This window comes from Mesoplodon densirostris, chromosome 5 (assembly GCF_025265405.1).
Source record: "Mesoplodon densirostris isolate mMesDen1 chromosome 5, mMesDen1 primary haplotype, whole genome shotgun sequence".
Classification (NCBI taxonomy): Eukaryota; Metazoa; Chordata; class Mammalia; order Artiodactyla; family Ziphiidae; genus Mesoplodon; species Mesoplodon densirostris.
The window spans coordinates 15,936,266-15,951,369 of record NC_082665.1 but is presented as its reverse complement, the minus strand read 5'-3'; the positions used below and the strand labels follow the sequence as shown (position 1 = coordinate 15,951,369).

The 15,104-nt window shown below is 38.0% G+C and overlaps 1 protein-coding gene across 3 annotated transcripts in view; it reads left to right on the top strand.

The window, feature by feature from the left end:
- Positions 1-15,104, top strand: part of BACH1 (BTB domain and CNC homolog 1) — a 46,866-nt gene that overhangs the window by 12,930 nt on the left and 18,832 nt on the right. For 2 of the 3 annotated variants that reach the window (XM_060098565.1, XM_060098568.1), the window contains exon 2: positions 11,704-11,997. In XM_060098565.1, coding sequence (XP_059954548.1) covers positions 11,764-11,997 — 234 coding nt within the window. In that variant the 5' untranslated portion in view covers positions 11,704-11,763. Of the gene's footprint in view, positions 1-8,478; positions 8,536-11,703; positions 11,998-15,104 lie in introns of those variants that run through there. The other variant, XM_060098566.1, reaches the window with a different exon arrangement.

Below are 15,104 nucleotides of genomic sequence, written 5' to 3'. Positions count from 1 at the left end.
AGTGGTTTTCTTGGTGGAAATACAGTAGATTTCATTAGATTCTGGAGAACCAGCATTCCAGTTTGGAAGTTTTAACAGCTTGTTTCCCTAAAAGATACCCTTACATTTTTAAAGATTCTATCTGAATTGATATCTTTTTCAATATGAAATGTTAAACAGTATGTATAACATTGTTCCCAAACAAGAAGAAATCTTACAATATTTTTGTACCCTTCCTATCGCCTAGTTTTGTTAAAATAATCTAAGATTTTGGTTAAAGATTGATTTTTCTCTTTATCAAATTCCTTTTCTATTTGAAGAATCTTTGCAAAGTTGCATTAAGACTTACAGCCAAGTTATCAACAGTTTAGCCTTAACTGAGTTGCACTATTTTTTGTTTACTGTCTATTTAAACATCTTTTAAGTTTATGTTTTTACAAAGTATTACATATTTTTGATTTAAAAACAATAAATTTATCATAAAGCACCTTCATCTGTTGCACACCTAATTCTGCTTCAAAGATAATATTCATCTTTACCCATTTCTGCTATTTAATTTTTTAGAGACACAGACCTCTGTGTCTCTAAGACGTTTATACCTCATTTTATTTATGAACCTAAGATGTTATCTGTTTACTTTCTTTTACCATAGATGTTGATTTTGTTTGCTTCTGCCATCCCATCAGCTGTATTTATAATCATTCCACTTCTGTTCTTGGTCACCTCTACAATCCCCCCTCCACCTTTTTTAAAATTCAGTCTCATTAATCTAAGGCAGTATCTTTTGACTTTGTACATATAACTTTGTACATTATAAGTTATATAGAAATACTACCTTTCCTTTCAGTTCTGTCTGAGTCCATCTCTCAGCTGGACTAAAATACCTAAAATTGATTTTCTTTTGCATTTCATAATTCTGTATATTTGGTGTTTAGCACTTTATCCTTTACGAAGGGCTTTGTGACATAAGTAGGGCAGGGGCTCCCTCCTTAAGTCTCAAGGGTACACGTTTTATTTTACTAAGGTTAATAATTACATTTCGTTTAATAACCATAATTAAGTCTTCCATTATTCTGAAAGTTGAAAACCAGTTAACAGTGTTCATGTTATTATATCTATGTCAATATTGGGCACTGGAAAGCTAAGTAACATGCTATTACACTTTTTTCTTTATGGTTTCACCATCACCCTGTGCCACTCAAAAACATTTCTTTCTTTTTTTTTTTTTTTTAAATTGAAGTATAGTTGATTTACAATGTTGTGTTAGTTTTAGGTGTACAGCACAGTGATTCAGTTATACATCTGTATCTGTGTATCTATTCTTTTTCAGATGCTTTTTCTGTATAGGTTATTAGAGAATATTGAGTATAGTTCCCTGTGCTATACAGTAGGTCCTTGTCGGTTATCTGTTTTATATGTAATGGTGTGTAGATACACACTATTAATCCCAAACTCCTAATTTATCCCTCCCCCCCCCCCAACTTTCCCCTTTGGTAACCATAAGTTTGTTTTCTATGTCTGTGGGTCTATTTCTGTTTTGTATATAAATTCATTTGTATCTTTTCTTTTTTTTAGATTCCGCATATAAGTGATATCATATAATGTTTGTCTTTCGTCTCTCTGGCTTACTTCACTTAGTATGATAATCTCTAGGTTCATCCTTGTTGCTGCAAATGGCATTATTTCATTCTTTTTTTATGGCTGAATAATACTCCATGGTGTGTGTGTGTGTGTCTGTGTGTGTGTGTCTGTGTCTTTGTATCACATCTTCTTTATCCATTCCTCTGTCGATGGCCATTTAGTTTGCTTCCATGTCTTGGCTATTGTAGATAGTGCTGCCGTGAGCGTTGGGGTGTATTTATCTTTTCAAATTGTGGTTTTCTCTGGATATATGCCCAGGAGTGGGATTGCAGGATCATATGGTAGTTCTACTTTTAGTTTTTTAAGGAACCTCCATACTGTTCTCCATAATGGCTATACCAATTTACATTCTCACCCACAGTGAAGGAGGGTTCCTTTTTCTCTACACTCTCCAGCATTTATTATTTGTAGAGTTTTTGATGATGGCCATTCTGACCGGTGTGAGGTGATACCTCATTATAATTCTGATTTGCATTTCCCTAATTATTAGCGATGTTGAGCATCTTTTCATGTGCCTTTTGGCCATCTGTATGTCTTTGGAGAAATGTCTGTTTAGATCTTCTGCCCAGTTTTTGATTGGGTTATTAGTTTTTTTGATATTGAGCTGTATGAATTATTTGTGTGTTTTGGAGATTAATCCCTCATTGGTTGCATCATTTGCAAATATTTCCTCCCATTCTGTAGGTTGTCATTTTGTTTTGTTTTATTTATGGTTTCATTTGCTGTGCAAAAGCTTTTAAGTTTCATTAGGTCCTGTTTGTTTTTGTTTTTATTTCCATTACTCTAGGAGATGGATCCAAAAAGATATTGCTGCAATTTATATCTAAGAGTGTTCTGCCTGTGTTTTCCTCTAGTTTTACAGTATCTGTTCTTACACTTAAGTCTTTAATCCATTTTGAGTTTATTTTTGTGTGTGGTGTAAGAGAATGTTCTAATTTCATTCTTTTACATATAGCTGTCCAATTTTCCCAGCACCACTTATTGAAGAGGCTGTCTTTTCTCCATTGTATATTTTTGTCTCCTTTGTCATAGAGTAATTGACCATAGGTATGTGGGTTTGTTTCTGGGTTTCTATCCTCTTCCATTGATCTATATTTCTGTTCTTGTGCCAGTACCATACTGTATTGATTACTGTAGCTTTGTAGTATAGTTTGAAGTCAGGGAGCCTGATTCCTGCACCTCTGTTTTTCTTTCTCAAGATTTCTTTGTCTATTTGGGACCTTTTGTGTTTCCAGAAACATTTCTAACATCAAATTCAAGTAATAGTTAACAATTACAGAGCACTTGTGTGTGTCAGGCACTGTCTTAAGGACATTATGTATATTATTTCATTTGATCCTCCAAACAAAAAGTACTATTCTTGTCCCTTACTTCTCCCCACCCCCCAAAAAAAGGGAATTGTCAGAGAGATGTAAAGTAATTTGCCCAACTGGCAGGGTTGCCATCAAGCTATAAAATACTATTCTGTGCTGTCCACCTCTGGAGTTCTCTAGAGCAGCCAGCTGCCATGTTTGTGAGGTTCTGAGAGAGTCAGTCTTAGGTGTGCTCTCTGATGATTAATCTTTGTCTTATCTCTAGCCCCTTGTTATGGGATCTTATAGATGTCTGGGGTGAATACTTTGAAAGTGGTGTGGGAATGCGGGTGCTGAGTGAGTTGGGGAATTTTACTCTTCAGGGGAATTGTTGGAAGTTTTCACTCTCCTTTTTTTTTTTCCCCTTTGAGTTTCTTATAGGAGTCCTAAGTTAACTGGGATAGTAACTAGTACACCCCCGTTTCTGCCCATCAGTTGCTCAGATTAGAAAACCTACAGTTAACATCATATTTCATGGTGAAACATTGAAAAATTTCCTTACAGGAAGGCAAGGATGCCCTTTCTCACCACTCTCACTATTCAGTCGTTGCAATAAGGGGAAAAAAGAAGTAAGTGTAAAGAGGGGAAAGAAGTAAAACTGTCTCTATTTGAAGATGACATGATTGTGTACATAGAAATCCTAAGGAATCTACAAAGAAACTGTCAGAACTAATAAGAATTGAGTAAGGTTGCAGAGAATTTAAGGTTAATATTTAAAAAAAACCCTATTTTATGTTTACATAGTAGCAGCAGAAAACCAGAAAATGAAGTTTAACAAACAAATCCGTTTATAGTATCTACAAAATACCGTAAAATACTTAGGAATAAATTTAACAAAAGATATGCAAGCCCTCTTTACTAAAAAACATCAGAATAATGCTGAGAGAAATTAAAGAAGACCTAAATAAATGGGGAGATATGCCGTGTTCATGCATCAGAAGACTCAGTTTGTTAGATGTCGGTTCTCCTAAAATTGCTGTGTAGATTCACTGCAATTCTAATCAAAATTCTACTGGCTGTTACAGTTAAAGAAGTAGACAGCTCAGTTAAAAATGGCAGAAGAATTGAACAGACATTTCACAAAAGAAGATATACAAATGGCCAATAAGCATTTGTAGGGATGCCGAACATCATTAGCCATCAAGAAATGCAAACTAAAACCACAGCTCTATACCACTGTATATTTATTAGGTTAGCTAAGATTAAAAAGACAGACAATACCAAGTTTGGTGAGAATGTGGAGCAGCTGGAGTTGCCATACACTGCTGGTAGCAATGAAAACGATACAGTTACTTTGGAAAGTGTTCAGCAGTTTCTCAGAAGCTAAACAGAAACCCACCATGTCACTCAGCTTCTCCACTTCTAGGTATTTAGTTACCCAAGAGAAATGAAGTAATGTCCACGCAGATGTTCACTGAAGCTTTATTACAGTAATCCCAAACTGGAAACAATGTAGTTGTTCATCTTTATTACAATAAAAAGTCCATCTACCATTAAATGGATAAACAAATGGTGGTACATACGTATAATGGAATAGTATTCAGCAATAAAAAAAAAACAAACATCTAATGTCTGCAACCTGATCGACATTAAGCTGAGTGAAAGAAACCCGAAGCCAAAGTACATAATGTGTGATTCCATTTATATAAAAATCATAGAAAATGCACACTGATCGACTGTGACATAAAGCAAATCATTGGTTACCTGGAGCCAGGGGAACAGGGAAGGAGAGACCTCAAAGAGGCATGTGGAATTTTGAGGATTGATAGAAATTTATCTTGATTGTGGTGGTGGTTTCATTCACATATACAAGTGTCAAAACTCATTAAATGCTCTGCTTTAAACAGTGCAGTTCATTCAAGGAAAATCATACCTCTTAAGTGGATAAATAAAATAGTGACTGACAAGTGCATGTTAGAAAATATATAATTCAGTAAATAAGCTGTACCGGTATAAGCCAATTCTAGTTGCTAGTTCATGTTTTCATAACATAGTCATATTGCATTGAAGTGTAACAGTCCTATTAAGATCACATAGCTGCCAAATCTGTTAAACAAATAAGACTTCATTGTTTCTTACATTTTTTGTAGTAAGAAGGTATAACAGAAGAATCTGTTACTCTTGTTTTAGTTCTGGTACTTGGATTTCCTGTGTTCCTTTTTTCTTCCTTTATTCCCTTCCAAGCTATTTTAAACTTATTACCCAGAAGTTAACAAATTTGAATTTTTTGATTTGGGAAGTAAAAAAACCTTTTGTTTCTGATCTGTTACCAGGTGAGTCCATAAACAACTGTAAACTTCTGTAACCATTCAAACTTCTCCCTTCTAAGTATAATTTTAGCTTCATAATTTCACATATGGAATTAGACCAAGTAAGTATAACAGGATCCATGATTAAATATATAATTTTCAATAATAGGAAAAGTAAATGGAAAAAAATCCAACTTTCTCTCTATGGAACCTCACATTTGCTGTAATAGCCATGAGCTGCAAAAATTGTAGTGACTCCCTCACCACACCACCTCCATTTTTAAAAAGCTATAGCATCTTTTGTTACATAATTTTAACATAGATTGTCAGGTTGTTTTCCCATATGTCACTGTAGAAGTCCTTAAAACACCATGTCATCGTTTTTGGTGCTGCTATAAGCACCTGTGCTACTTACCTCAATTCAAACTTATGTTTTCTGTTTTTCTTTAGCTTTTTTTGGTATATGCATCCATGTACCTTATCCAGTCATATTTAAGATTTTTTTTCATAAGGCTGAGAGAAGTGGATTTAGAAAATGTGATTATCAGATACAGTGTTTAAACAAGCGTGATATTTAGGATCTGCAGATGATTAAAGAAAATAACAAATCTTGGTTCTGATTTATTCCTACTGGCTCTTTCTGGCTGGTAAGTCAGGTCTTAGAACATTGGAAGAATGCAGATTTAAGTTATTGTCTGTGATTTCAACTCCCATAGAATTTTTGATGTTAAGGTTCTTTCAAAATTGGGGATAATAACAAGAAGAGCCCTTATCTTTAAGAAGATTCTTTCCTATGAGCATCTCCACCTTAAATTAAAAAAAAATGTTTTTTAAAGGCCTTTAAAGAAAAGATAAAGGACTGAAGGTGTAAACACATGATACTGTTTGGTCTTTGCCATCCTCTTGAAAAATAGAAGATAAGACTCACCTAATTTAAGAACAGTTAAACTCTTGGTATCTTGGGTATATTGTAACAGGTACTGGCTTAGCAGATTTTGAAGCTAAAGAGGGAGCCAAGAAGGATGGCGTGGTAGGAAGAATTTGCCTGTTTTCCAAAGACCCTGCCCTGAAATTGAGTGAGGCAAAAGTAATTGACAGGATGATGGGTGGTGGCAGGCAGAAGCAGTAAGGAGAAAAAGGCAGAAATTCCAAATGGCCACAAGAAAGAAGGAGAAGGAGAGATGGGAGGAACTCACCCAGGCTGCAGATGAAGGGCACTGCCTTTATATAAAGGCCAAGACATTTGTCTGTTGTGCCATTTCTGATGTCTGGGGTCACCAGTCTCTCATGCCCAGCCATACACACGCACCCCCTTGGCTAACAACTATTTTGAAAATAGTCGTTCTCATTAATTGAATATTATGGTTAAATGAGAATTGACCAAAAAGTAGTTTTTATTTGAAGTCTTACTGCAAATACCTTTAGGAATGCCCACATTCCTGTGGAAGTTGTTTATAGTGATCATTGTCATCTCTTTCACCCCAAAGTACCATTTTCATTTTGAACATCTCCAGGTTGTGTTCGTCTTGAACATAGGGACTGTCTTTTGTTAGTGTTTTCATGGGACCTAGTTTATTATGTGGCACAGGTAGGCACTTGGAGAAAGAACATTTGTCATTGTTCAGTGAAGATGAAGGATGTTCTGATGATAGTCTTTTTTATATGAATCCTTGGTGTTAGGTTGCTCCCTGTGCCCTGCTACACTGAGAATTAAAAAACAATGAAGTCCTGTGAGACTTGAGGAGAATAAACGTCCAGCTCTTCTGTATATGTGGAACTTCATCTTTATTCTGAATTTCTGTTATGAAGCGTTGTAGATCTGGCTCCATGATCCAATATTCACCTCAGGATTTTAAAAGTTTTTTTTTTAAGTACATTATCTTTAAAGTTAATGAAATGTGATAAAGCAACATCATCTTATTTCTTTTAAAAAATGATTTTGAAAGCAAAAACATTAAGAAGTAACTATTAAAACTTGAATTTATATTGTGTATATTGAGCAGAGAGTAGAAGTTATTTCCAAATTGAGATGCAGGAAGCTTTAAAATGCCTGTTCATCCTTTATCAGCATTACTGAATGAATCAGCAATTTGCTCAGGTCAGTAAACCTTATTTTGAACTGTAACAATAGATTCTATTTCCAAGAATATAGAAAAATTCACGTGTGACATAGGAATCTGAATTTGGTGTTAAGAAATTAACAGAATTTTAGGTCTGGCAGGCTCTGGGGGGGTATTATATCTTACTGTTTAGTTTTGAAAAATGTTAGAAGGTGACAGACGTTAGAAGGATGTGTGCCATTCTTACCTGGTTTAGTCATTACTTAGTTATTGTTATTTGGTAAAATTGGATTATTGACCACTTAGATGGCTTTCAGAATTAGGAAAATGGAATTTCAGAACAACTTTTTGTAGTGCTCCATGCTAATGAGGCCAAGTTCGGGTAGTTATATTGGCTGTGTTTATAGTTGCCAACCTTTGTTCTCCTTTGGCCAGTTGCTCCCAGAGCTGGGCCTCCCTTTTGCTCCTCCTGACTCTGGAAAACCCATCCAAGGAATCTTCTCTGAGTACTTGGCTCAGTGGCATTATTCCCTTATGTATTGGAATAGCTGACTGCACTGTGTTTGGAAGAAGATGTAGGTGATTGGGGTTCTGGGTTTATACTAAAAATGCAAAGTCATTTGTTCAGAAGCAAGTACCTTCATTGGGCCAGGTACTCTGTTATATGCTTGAGTTATGGCAGAGAACAAGTCAGGCAAGGTTTTGACATTTACGCTGAGACCTAAAGGTGAGGAGTTAGTCAGCTGAAGAGTAGAAGTCCAGGGAGTGGGGAGAGCATGTGCAAAGGTCCTGAGGTCAGAAGGAGCTTGGTGCCTTTGGGTGAGAAGGAAGGAAGGTCAGGCTGGAGAATAGTGAGAGAGGGAGACAAAGGCTTTTGAGGCAAGGCTGGATTAATAGAAAACCCTACCAGGCAGGTCTGGAGGGCATGCTAAGGATTTAGAATTGATCATAAGAAATTTGGAAGACGTGGGGTTTTCAGCAAGGGAGACAATGATATAGGGGAATAAATTGGAGAGGATCAAGAGGGGCTTGAGGGGGCTGAGGCTTTTGTTATTTGTATTATCATCATAATTAATAGCTAATATTTATAATTTGTTTGCTTTGGGCCACTGTGTTCAACCCTTTACCCTCATTTTCTTCATGTAAACCTCACAACAACCCAGTGAAGTGCTGCTGTTATCCTTGTTTTACAGGTGAGGAAAACAAGACCCAACCCAGCAAAGGTTAAGCAGGTTGTCCCAGGCCGTATAGTGAGTAAGTGGCAGAGCTGGGATTTGAACCCAGACAGCGTATGATTCTAGACCCTGTTCTGTTAGCCAGTGGGCTTGTTTTTTCAATGTATGAGGTCATGGTCCATTATTGGTTCTTGAAATTTGAGTGGATCACAACTGCAATTTTTTTAAATAGAATAGAGTAGAAATTAGACTACTTTGAACTAGTAAGGGTAAAATATTGATATGTGAAACTTTGTGCCACTTTTCATTTTATATAACTGTATTTGTACATGTGTGAGCTTGTAAGACATTGCAAGAGGATAAACAGTGTTTGTCTAGGCAAGAGCCAGTGTGACGGCTTGGACTGGAGTCGTGGCGGTGTAGAAGGAGACAAATGGGTCTCAGCTGTAAGAGGTCGAGGCACCAGGTCTCGGTAAGAGATTGGACACTGGGGCCGAGTGTGGGAGGTGTCAGCGATGAGTCCCAGGTTTCTGGTGGGAGCAAGATCAGTCCACTTTAAGGGAGACTGACCCTTCTTAGAGGGGTCTTCCCGGGTGGCTGTTAACTGCCTGATTCTCAGCTGCAGCTGATGGGACTTGGTGTTGGCATATGGCCCAAATCTGCAAGCTGACCATGAACTTATGAGGGAACCCGTCACAGAAAATGGCACAACAGGGGGGTTGACCCAAGAGTAAATTCTCTCTCTTGAATTTGAGGCGAGTAGTGAGCAAACTGGTGGCAGTGGGCCACACAAACACATGTGGCCTAACAGCAGCTCTAGAGTGAAGGTATAGGAATTGGTCTTTGTTTTATGTGAACATATCTCTCTATTTATTTAGGTGTTCCTCAGTGTCTTTCAATATAGTTTTTTTTAATTGAGGTAAACTTGGTATATAAACATTATATAACCTTCAGGTGTTTACCATTATAATTCCATATCTGTGTACATTACAAAGTGCTTACCGCCAAATCTCTAGTTACCATCCATCACCAGCCGTACAGCTGACCACTTTCATCTATTTTGCTCACCCCTAACCCTGTTCCCTTCTGGTAACCAGCAGTCTATTCTCTGTATATACAAATTTTGTTTTTGTTTTCTTTTAGACTCCATATATGAGTGGGATCATACAGTATTTATCTTTCTACATCTGACTATTTACACTTAACATTATACCCTCAAGGTCCATTTGTATTGTTGCAAATGGCAAGATTTCATTTTTTATGACCGAGTAGTATTCCATTGTATATATATACCACATCTTTATCCATTCATGGACATTTATGTTGTTTCCATATGTTGGCTATTGTAAATAATGCTGCATTGAACATGGGAGTGTGTATATGTTTTCCAATTAGTGTTTTCATATTCTTCGGATAAATACCCAGAAGTGGAATGGTTGGATTATATGTTACTTCTATTCTTAATTTTCTGAGGAATTTCCCCACTGTTTTCCATAGTGGCTTCACCAATTTACATTACCACCAACAGAGTAGGAGGGTAAGATTTGTATAGTTTTAAGGGTTTGCAAGGCAGAGGATAGGAAAGAATAAGGAGGCTGGGGACTTACTTGTGCAGAGACATAGCAAGGCATGTGGTCAGCTGTTGAATCTGGCTTGCCTGGGGAGGGTATACAGTTTCAGATAAAGTGGAGGGCAGTGGTCTGCCACACACACAAGATACATAATTTCTTTGAATGATGGTTCCTGCCCACTACCCCTAACACTAATTCCTTGTGTTGATAGATGAAATATTAAGACGCATTGCTAAAGGGAATTTACTACCCTCTCCTGTGGGCACAACCCAAAGTCGAGTTAGTCCTAGGGCATGATTTTGGAGTTGCTATGGTTTCATGTGGTGTGCTGAATCAGCAAATGATAGATTGTGATTCCTTGACCTTCGGTAGAGTTTAACCACATAGTGAGAGATTTTACTGTAGTTGACTATTTTTGAGGAACTTAACATTTCATCTATAATGAGCACATTAAAAATAAACACATAAGTGAACTAGAATTCATGGATGCACTTCATGTGTTTGTTACTAAGACACCCTGTCTTTGAGATGGAATTCACCCATGATTTGGGCCTGGTCTGTCTGAACTTTAGTAGTTCTTACTTCTCCTTTCATTTTTGTTTGGAGTATAGCAACTGAAAACAGTAACATTTATTCAGTCACTGAACATTTGTGGACCTTCACATTTCAGGCTGTGAATAAGGTGTCAGAAGAGCAAAAGTGAACGACACAGGGATGACCCCTGTGAGGAGCTTTTCAGCCTCCACTGTGGTTGCCATGGTGGGGTGTGCACACACACCTCGGGGTGCTCACTGCTGGCCATTGGGGGCCGGAAGAAAATATTAGAGCTTCTCTTTCAACCTCTTACATTCAGCCTCTGTGTGTTTTATAACATATGTAATATATAAGAATGGTACATGACTGAAATATATGGACAAACATACGTATATTGGGGCTGTCTTTTTTTTTTTTTTTGCCAGTAGTATGTATGGATCAAAAAAAGTTTGGAGGCTACCGTATGTTAGTATGTATTTTTAAAAATATACATTTTTGATAACTTTCTCTTAGGTTTTAGCATTTTGAGAAAACCAAGAGTTTCTGTGTGTGGTAAACCATGTTCTTAAAGGTGGAGTAGTCCTATTTGTTGCCTACATTTTGTCGTGTCAAGTAAGACTTGTTATTTGAAAAAGACTCATTACTAAGATCTGGCCTGACAGATTTGAGGCTTTCAATCAAGGGAATTCCTTTTCTTCTTCATGTTGGAGGGACTTTACCTTTTGTATTACGTGTCCCTTGTTCTGAAGCCCAAAGTGTGACCTCTGGTGATCTGTACACATGCCCATTAATATCTTAAAGCAACAGGATTGGGATGCCACCCAGAAATTTCTTGGCCGCCCTGTGTGCTCTTTTCTCCGTACAAAATGTCTCATTTTCAGAGAGCCCTGAAATCCTTGCTTCAAAAAGGTCTTCCCTCCCTCACCCTAAGAACATTTTTCCTAAAATTAGTTAGAAAAACTGCTTATCAAGAACCAATTTTGAATGAGGTAAAGTGAATAAATGCTTCCAGGCTCTCGAGAGGCTGTTGTTTTCAGTTGAGTTTTAGTGATGAGTATTTTAATCGTTATTTGCTAGTGTCACTTTAACAAACCTCTTTACCAAGGTTTTCTGTGAGTGACACCTGGTCTGTGTCTTGGCAGGATTAATGACCGTCAGAAGCATGCTCTCTCGGACCCTCCCGACACCACCTGTGACGCAGAATGTCGCTGGGTGAGAACGCGGTGTTCGCCTACGAGTCGTCGGTGCACAGCGGCCACGTGCTGCGCAGCCTGGATGAGCAGCGCCGGAAGGACGTGCTGTGTGACGTCACGGTGCTGGTGGAGGGCCAGCCCTTCCGCGCCCACCGCGCCGTGCTGGCTGCCTGCAGCACCTACTTCCACTCCAGGCTCGTGGGCCAGGCCGACGCCGACCTGCGCATCACTCTGCCGGAAGAGGTAGGAGAGGTCGTCCTGATTTCAGTTTAACTTAATTAAATCTCTCCTGGTTTATAAAGTTAGAAGAAGACCCAGTATCCCTGTCCTCAGGCCGAGGAGCAGTTCCCGGCTTGTGCAACAGCACATTACTTTAACTTTCTTCATAGAAATGATGACGTTTTACACGTAAAATGATTAACTTTGGATGTGCGTGAATATTTGTTGAGCAGTTGAATAACTTGACCCCCTGTAATTTTATTTATTTGTTTGTTTGTTTGGCTTTGCTGTGCTGCTTGTGGGATGTTAGTTCCCCTACCAGGGAAAGAACCCAGGCCCTCGGCAGAGCACAGAGCCCTAACCACTGGACTGCCAGGGGATTCCCAACCCATTGTTATTTTTAATGAAACGACCCAGCCAGTGGATTACAGACATTCAGAGAGGCCATGCTGGGAGAGGCCATACCGTGTGCTCTTCTCTCCCTTTGGACCTTTTCCTGGATGGGAAACTGACAGGGATTAGGGTTCTCTAAAACATCCATTTCTCGAGGACCCGCCCTCATGGATATGGGTTGGGAGTGAGTTGCAGGTGACAGCCTCCCCGTGATGCTTAGCTTTATTGTTTTCACTATGAGTCAGAGTTGTCAGATGTATTAGTTTTTCAAGCAGCTGTTAGCTAGGGATTTTAGAATTTGGAGGAAACCTAGAAGATTATGCATTCCAGCCTCCTCATTTTGTCTACATGTGGCTGTTAGGTACTCCAGAAGTGTTCTTTCTCTCCCTTTCTTCTTGAGATTGTGGCTATGCGTTGGTAGAAGAAAGGTGATTTTGTGTCATACTTATAGAGCCTTGTTCTTACACACCTTTCGCCCACCAGCCTGTTGTGGAGCTCACGCACCTAGATATTTAAGTCCTTGTTACCGTCCTGCCTCCAAGAGACCTCTCTCTGGGCAGGAGTGCTGGGTATACACTGACTCTTGTTACAGCTTGCTTGATTTCATTAGTAACTACAGCTAGAAGAATGCTGAGCCTTGTGGCATTGGGACACACATTAGAAGTTGTTAAAAGGAATTTGGACAAAGTATGTAGAACTTCTCTGTGTACGACAGGTGTGTGTGGGCTGCTCTGTGATGACACTAAGTCTACAGTTTACCTTATCGCTGGCCGTGCGTACATACATGAAATTGTAGCTACAGTTTGGGGAATCAAAAGGTTGTCAGTTCTGTGGCAGAGGTCAGAGCAGATAATATGATAACCAGGACAACGACAGGAAGGGCTAACTATAGGTTAGCCATTGTTTTTTTTAAAAAGTAGCAACACGTATCATAATGGAGCTATCCTTATTATGGTCTGTAGTTTCAAATTACTTAATATGACTTTCCAAGTAGAGAAAAATTTGATTCATGTGCATGGAAGGAAAGGTATATATGCATGCATGTGTGTGTATATGCATTCATTCATTCTAATTTTAATGTAAATCAAATTTTCAAATATTTGAAGTGTTTCATCATATTGACAGATTGAAAAGGTCATTGTGTAACTCACTGTCTTAAAAGCCTCTTTTGATTATTTTAACTTATTTAAAATTTTTTTAATTGAAATATTTATTGAGATAATTATAAATTCACATGTAGCAGTAAGACATAATGCAGAGAGATCCCTTGTTGCACTTTGTCCAGTTTCTTCTGATAGTAACATTTTGCAACATTATAGTACAATATCATGACTGTCAGGATTCTGACAGTAATACAGTTCACCCATCTTATTCAGACTTCCCTGGTTTTACTTGTACTAAATTGTGTGTGTGTATGAAGTTCTATACAGTTTCATTTTCTGAGTGGGTCCATGTATCCACCACCACAGTCTGAACAGTTTCAGCACCCACCCAAGGATCCCTTGTGTTGCCCTCTTATAATCACACCCACTTCCTTCCTGCCCTCTGTCTGCTCTCCCTGACCCCCTTGCTCCATTCCTAATCCCTGGCAACCACTAATCTGTCCTTTTCTAAAGTCTTGTCACTTCAGAAATGTCATATAAATGGAATCATAATAGTATGTGACCTTTTTCCACTTAGCACAATTCCTTTGAGACTTATCAAAGTTGTATGCATCAGTAGTGTGTTCCTTTTTATTGTATTCCATAGGGTGGGTATACCAGTTTTTATTTAGCTATACACCAAGTGAAGGAAATCAGGCTGATTCCAGTTTTGGCTGTTACAAATAAAGTTGCTGTGAGCACTTGTACAAACATGAGTTTTCATTTTTCTGGCATAAAAGAACAGGAGTGCAGTTGCTGGGACATAGGGTGGTTGCATGTTTAGTTTTATAAAAAACTACCCAACTGGTTTTCAAAGTGGCTGCACCATTTTACATTCCCACCAGCAATACATGAATGATCCAATTTCTCCACATCTTCATCAGTATTTGGTGTTGCTACTTTTTATTTTAGCCATGTAAAAGCTAATTAAGTACTCCCAGTTTAGCAGTATTTTAAGAAGATCACAAAAAATTATATATTGATCACTCTTATGGGAATTCAGTGTTTTAATATTAATTTTGTATTTTGAGCCCAGAATGAGGCTTTCCCTGCACTACAGAAGGTTTCATTTGCCCCTCACTTTGCAGAGGCAGGTTCAGTGTAAATGTGCAAGTTTCTGCTGAAAAGTTTTATTACCTAGAGTCCATGGATCTTTGCTAAAACAGTACTGGGCATGAGTTTTAGACCTTCACTTAGATCATTTTTTGAATCTGAATCTTTAAAAGTTTTATTAGAAATTTTTGGCATGAAATAAAGATAATAATTACCATTTACTGTGCATTCACCATGGACCAGGACTACTTTAAGTGCCTTGGATATATTGTTTGCCATCCTTAAAATTTTCACTTTTGTAGTTTATAGCAGTTGTAGTTTATAGTTGTTTGGAATATAGTGACCATATGGGGCTGGGATGGCAACAGACACCTGGCACTTGACTATGTGTTGCAAATTGTATCCATGTTGCTTTATTCCATAGATGATTTCTTTCAGCTAATGTGGAAAATTGTGGTAGTGTTTATATCTTTACCTCATATGAGTAAATCATACTCCATGGGTCTTTAAGAGTGGAGTCTATAAAGTGAAAAGTGTGGTCCC